This window comes from Prosopis cineraria, unplaced genomic scaffold, assembly GCF_029017545.1.
Source record: "Prosopis cineraria cultivar Desert tree isolate PC_DT_omini unplaced genomic scaffold, ASM2901754v1 PC13, whole genome shotgun sequence".
Lineage (NCBI taxonomy): Eukaryota > Viridiplantae > Streptophyta > Magnoliopsida > Fabales > Fabaceae > Prosopis > Prosopis cineraria.
The window spans coordinates 37,378,889-37,385,946 of record NW_026555344.1 but is presented as its reverse complement, the minus strand read 5'-3'; the positions used below and the strand labels follow the sequence as shown (position 1 = coordinate 37,385,946).

Here is a 7,058-nt window from a genome sequence, read left to right as displayed (position 1 = left end):
TAAAGGGGGAAATCTGAGGTGTTCCATACACAAATGATACAACCAGAGAGACAGAGTTCAAAGAAATGTTGTTCTCAATTTATATATACATACACGCATCAAGCGGTTGTGAAGAGAATTCAAGAGACCTTATTCCTGTGATCTTCTGTTTAAAATGATAAGGGAACCACCAAACAATAGAAATAACTGAAACCTAACCACTGGCCTTTACAAAGCTGACATTACTTTAATTGGTAAGAAATTCGATAGTAATTCATTCAAGTCAAATCATCCTCCTCCATTTCTTTTGCCTTCAGAGCTTCCTTTACTCTCAGTAAAAGGGCGGCCTTCCAAGAATCCTAAATTCACATATTTAAGTAGGGTATAGCTTAGTAAACAAGTAGACACTCGAAAATAATAGTAATAAGACTCTAGAAGAGTTAATAGTATATTTTGGCATTCTACCCCGTTATTGTCTTTTCATATATAATTAGGTATGCAAGATGCCAATTTAATTATGAATAGGGAAAATATGGGCATATACAGATCACACAGAATCAGGGTATGCAGTGCACGGCTAGAACTCTACATGATATGAGCATATGATTCCCAAAAGTCACACAAGGCACGATCATCATTAAAAATCTCTGCAAATAACATGTCCTCAACAACGGCTGCATAAATTAAGGACGTTTATCATTTTTTTATCAAGCCTCTTCAGGTTAACTAGTTAGGCATACTATCGTGCAAGGCATGCCATATATGGCCATCAACAGCCGTGAAGGCAAAAACAAAACCATGTTAAGGAAAATTTATCAATAGAGTAAACTTATAAGATTTTTTTTTTTTGTATACGTGTGAATTTTTACACCTCAATACAGCATGATTGGGTCTTCTAGAAAAGTTTCCCCACTTGTCATATTTTGATTGCAGAAACTCATAATAGGCAATTTAGGGAATTTACCTAACTCTTGTCCTTTATCTAAACATAAGAAAGAATGAAAGATAACATATGCTGGAGTCAGATCTAAGATAGATGTAGCCTTGTTTAAAGAAAAGATGAAGGACAATCAACTAAGGCTGGCTGGCTAAGATACATAAAATATAGAACCAAATACCTTCTGACCTACCACCCCAACAAAGAAATAAGACGAGCACAAGAATTCAAGTAATAGAATCCAAGAGGAAGGAAAGAGAACGGGTGTAATGGATAGGTGTAATAAAGTGAACAAGACCAAAAGGATTACAGGCAAGGACAAAGAAGAAGACATGCATTGGATCAACATATTTCATTTGAGATTTTTGTTGATAAGTTGAAGAGCTTGGGAATTGGGATTCAAGAGTAAGGCCATTAATCATTATTCCTCGGGCCAATGTTTTACCATTTACAATGTAATTTCAGAAAGCAAACAGTCCGATATATTTATAGGTTGAAACAGATAGATTGAGCTAGTGGTATCTTTATCTAACTTGGCAGGACTCAATGCAGAGATCGATCTGAATAAAACCTCTCATTAATCATTTTTAGATATCAAACTAACAAATGTAATTCCACCACTTAATATTCAACACAGAAAAAGAAATTACAAAACTACTTTAAAAAGCAAAAAGAAAGAGAAATACTACAATCACCACAATAAGAAGAATAAGCCTTATTTCTCTAAATGAGGTTGACCACACAGATCATATAATGCCATAAGGTCCTATTAAAAAAAAAAAGGAATGCCACTGAGGTGATCAACATTTCATGATATTTTTTCACCATTCGGCATGTGAATGAGAAAAGGTTGATTTAAAGAATTTACATTCATTGACACAGAAATGTTAAATATACCAGTGGGATTATGCTATCGAATTCCTTGACCACTTCAGTAAATTTTGCAACATCTTCCTCATCAATTGCAGATACCAAATCCTGAAATGTGATTACACTTTTCAAATGATAAATAACAATGAATCTTCAAATGGCTACAAAAGGTTAACAAGCTATGCAGATAGCAGTTACTGCATAGCAACTTATATTGTTAACTTCAATCTATGCAAGGAGATCATTTAAATAGGGTTGGTTGTTTTCCCCCCTCCTGGAGTCAACATTACTAGCCAATTTGAACACTTACACCTAAGAATTTGTACTCACGAACTCTGGAGAAAGTTGGGTCCAAGTCCTGCATGATTAATTAAATAAGTGTTAAAGCACACGTGACAGTAAAATATTACACCTTGTTTGAAAAGAAGTCACTTCAAAAGACCTGATATCGCTCCAAGGAGTTGGTGATTGCAACAATATCACCTCGACAAAGCTGGCAAAGGCCAGCATTAAGAAGATGTCCTCTAACTCCATATTTTAGTAAATTATTGTTCAGTGACTGTCGAGCAATATCTTCAAATATATCTATTGCCTTCTGATATCTGGATATTGATGAATATCAAGTAGATCAATATACTTCAATATATATCACGTCTCTTATTCACTACATCCATAATTTTCAATGGCAATGCCGCATTCTTATACATAGTAAGGTATGTGAAAAAGGAAAATCAGAAAGCATGTTTAACCTCAGTGAAATTAGATAACTTCTAGCATTGTAGAAATGAGAACTAGATGGAATTCCAAAGATAAATGCAAAATCTTTTAGATTGACAATTTAAGTTAAATGAGCAGAATTTCCATCATAAAGTGTAAAAGTGCATTGTAGGCAGAAAAGTTCTCACTGTTGAAGTTGAGCAGAAAACTGTGCAACTTTCAATTTGCACTGGTTGGCAGAGGTTGTTGCATTCGCAAGTTCAAAAAATTCAGCAGCCCTGTCAAAATATAAAGTGGCATTCTCTATGTCTTGATCAAGTTCATATAAGTCACCAATTTCCTAAATTCAGGGAGTAAAAAAATCCACAGTACAGTCAGCTCTCATGATTGTTATTACCACACCTTTATGAAGGCAGCAAAATGGCAAAAAACACTTATGACAGAGTCGTCAAAGAATTAGGAGCAGCAAAGCATAGAATGGTACAATTCAAACCCAAAGTACCTTGTAGTATCTCGCAGCCATGTTGTGCCTACCAATCTCAGTATAGAGGCTAACTGCTTGATCTAAGCATGATATGGCTCCTAGATACGCATGAAAAAAAATAAAACGTTAGATTAGACTTTTGGAAATAGAACAATCACAACGAGCATTGTAGCCATTAAACCATTCACTCATTGATTTAAAAACCAAATTTCAAAAATTATAGCTAATGTCCTGAATTATCGATCTACAAACCCTGGCACACGAACAATAGATACAGAAAAGATTCAAGCAGTGAAGATTGCAGGTTTATGAAGAATCTCCATGGGCATGGCATGTTTGTTACTCAACAGTTAACACTCGCACTCTTGTATGTAACAAAATCTAATAGCACACCTTTTGTGGATGTTTTCTTGTAGCAGTGGGCAGCATCCACGTAAGCACCAGCAGCTTCATGTTTGCTTTCTAACTGTTTAAGTGCAAAGGACTGCCGAATTAACCCAAGAAAAATGGAGCGTAATAGGCTTATGGACATGTTATGCTCACATACCTTGAGATGACACTTGGACAACTTGATGAATACAGAGCCAGCTCTGTCCCCTGAATAAAAGTTTAAGACAGGCGTAAATACATCTTAAGCTAGTCTGCAAGTTTGAAGAATATCTCAAAACTCGGAAATTCAAATTGTTCAAGTTTGCAGATAAAAAATCCCAACAGTGAGAAAATCAAAAGAAGCGAAATACGAACAAGATTTTCCGAGTTTGAAGGAATTGGCAGACTTCTCGAACAACTCAGCAGCATCTTCGTATTTAGAGCCGAATAAGGTCCAACCACTGATCTTCTTCTCTGCTTTCTTCTCGAGATCCTGTCCTTTGGCTATGAGATCGGCCATTGTGGTAACCTTCTCTCTCCTCTAGAGTGAGAGAGAGAGAGTTTGAAGAGAAAGGAATGGTAAAGCGCGTTCTGAAATTTCAGAAGCTAAGCGAAGGAACAATCAAAGACGACAATCTCAATTACTCCACCATTAAGCAATGACTCGAGAGGAAACTCTCGTTCGAAACTCCACCTCTCGGGTCCCCATGCCTGTGGCAGTTCTTCAAACGACTCCTCGTTTGGTTGCATTTCTCCAAACGACTCGTAGTTCTAGTATCTTAAAATATGAATAATTCTTTTTGTTCTGCATGGTTTACTTCCTATCATATCGTAATCAATTTACAGGTGTTGATTATTTTTCTTTTGAATTGGGACGAATTTATTCCTAAATTGGGGTTAAGATCAAAATTATATTATATTGTGATAAAAATATTTGAATTGTATATTTTTAAATTTTAAAAATAAATTATTCACATTTTATATTATATTTAATATCACAGATATATTAATATTAATATTAATATTTAATAAATAATTTAAAATGTGTAACAAGTTTTATTTTTACAAGTTAAAATACAATTCATTCTTATTTTATTTTTTAACTTCGGGTATTGACCAACAAAATTTGTGCTTAATTTAATTAATGACAAAAAGTGAAATCTCTTCTTATTATACCAAATGGTCCTAACATGGCATTACAGTTCGTTCTAAATTAAAAATATCACCGCATCGAACAAAAAATATCGTACAGATAATTTACGGTAATTTATATATAACATAGATTCATTGAATACGAAGATAATATATTGTTTATTTTCTCAAGAAAATAACTAAAATCATATTGGCTCTTCAAATCAACATTTCATCACAATGACCTTCCATGCAATTAAAAATAAAATTTGCCTATTGAAATCTATAATTTTTTTTTTTTCTCTCTAGTGAAAATGGGGACTTGAACTATATATCTAATATACGCAACATAAATATATTTTTTGTTTGAAACATATATTTTTATTTGACCACGATCGTATGAAAGTTTGTCAAATAAATCTTATATAAATGAATGATTTCTTTTCTTTTTCTTCTTTTTCTTCTTCTTTTTTTGAATAAACACGTGTGAATGATTGACCGAAAGGACACTTTCAATGTAAAAAATAATGGAAGAATTGTGTTAAATTTTTACATAAAAAAATTAATTATTATAAAATTTATTAACAAATAAAATGAGATAATTAACAATATATTAATATTAGTTCAGTTATTAATAAATTTTATAATAATTATTTTCTTGTATGGAATTTATATGTAATTTTTTTAAAAAATAATGGACAATTAGACCAAGCCCACCCACCCCACCACAATGGGCCTAACAGTGTTGGGCCGAAAAACTCCATGCTTTTGATTTTTTTTTTTTCATTTTCATTGTAGGAAAAATAGCACTGCTTTCTAAATTGCCTTTTCCCCTCTGGATTTCTTCAATTGAAAATCAGCAAATCAAGTGATCAGGGTATGTTTGCTCCAAAAAAAAAAGTGATCAGGATATGATAGTTGTAAATAGTAATTAGAATTTGAACTAATTTGATCCTCCACCTTTATAAAAAAAATGTACATGATGTATTTGGAGAAAGATGAAAAAGAAAAACAATAATAAGTGCAATAAGACATGAACTACGTATACAGTTGTATTTATTTTTGTTGTCTTCTTCCTAAAAAAAATATGACAGCATCCCATTAATAAAGGTAAATTAGAATATTAGCAGTTATTATGATCCAACCTCTTTTGAATAAAAAATGCTTGTCAAGGAAATAAAATCAACACATATAGAACCAAAAAAAAAAAAAGATGCAATGGAGATGGAATAATAGTAATTAAATCCAAGGTATTAACAGGAATTATTATTGGACCGATTAAAACACTAGTTAAAGGATTAGTGATCAAAATTATAATTAAATTATAGTTAAACAGATTATAAATAAAGTATTTTATTGAACTAGTCAAGATATTGGTCCAAAAGTTTACTAGTTCAATTAATTGGATTAATTCAGTTTTTAATACTTTGATAAAATCACGCCTGGGGCTATGGGAGATAGACTTTAATTTGACAAGTTAATTATTAATTAATTATTGGGGATGGAAAAAAGTGAACAAGCATGGAGAGGAGGGATATCAAAATCAGAATTTGATAATCTGTGTTGGAGTAAATACGAATGGGGAAGTTGATTTGGTTGGAGAAAGCAGGACCACCAAAATGGAGGGACGGCTTATGTACAAAAATGGATTAAGGATGGCCTTCTTTCATTGGAATGTCAAAAAGCTCAAAATCGAAGTGGTGATCACGTAACATATGTTAATACTACTTTTTGTCTTCTTGCCTCTTTAAAAAAAAAATTCCATAAAATCCCTCCTTAGAGGGAAATTATTTTAAGGGATCAATACCAATAAAAACCAAATGTATCACAAGTTTATCACCTTACAACCCAAGCCTATCACTTTGCATCCCAAGCTTATGATCTTACATCTCAAACTTATTACATTGCACACTAAGTCTATTGCCTTCCACACCATAAAGGTGCAAATTTCTTGGCTAACCAAAAAAAAAAAAAAAGAACAACCTTCACATGAAAATATAACGTAGTGATGATGTACAAAAAAAAATAACAAAATGAACAATGAATTTTTTATACCACAAGCATGTAAGTTACATAGTATTCTCCAAGGTTAACATGTAACTTTGTTATACAAAGTTACATGCTTGAGATATAAGGTAATAAACTTGATGTGTAAGACAATAGGTCTAATGTATATTTGATTCTTAAAATCGTATCGATCCCTTTAAATAATGGTCCTTCTAATGAGGGATTTTATGTCAATTTTCCTTTTTGTTTGCCAAAAATCCATCATATTACTTTTATTCTCTCTTCTCCTACGTACGCTTGGTCATTTATCACCCTATATATACACATATACATGTATACATATATATGTCACTCTTATATCTAATAGTAATTTTTCCCTTCAATTCCTCACAGAAAAAATTTAAAAATTACACTTTGAAATGCTATGCTCTTTCTAAACTCAGTGACAACGAAATTTCCCATTTCACAATTGATAAGATATATTTTTTGGGTAATATATGAAGTTTGGGAAATTAGTCATATTATTTATAAATTGTCAATGTTACGACTTGGTAAATATTTTAT

General features: G+C 32.3%; 1 protein-coding gene across 1 annotated transcript; it reads right to left on the bottom strand.

The window, feature by feature from the left end:
* LOC129290359 (alpha-soluble NSF attachment protein 2-like) lies at positions 1-4,062 on the bottom strand. The gene is made up of 9 exons (XM_054927110.1): positions 3,732-4,062; positions 3,535-3,584; positions 3,381-3,453; positions 3,006-3,085; positions 2,692-2,843; positions 2,229-2,388; positions 2,097-2,144; positions 1,814-1,894; positions 1-338 (listed from the first exon to the last, which is right to left on the bottom strand). Exons 1-9 carry the CDS (start codon positions 3,874-3,876, stop codon positions 258-260), a joined length of 870 nt encoding a protein of 289 aa, XP_054783085.1. The 5' UTR covers positions 3,877-4,062; the 3' UTR covers positions 1-257.
* Between the last annotated feature and the right edge of the window lie 2,996 nt (positions 4,063-7,058).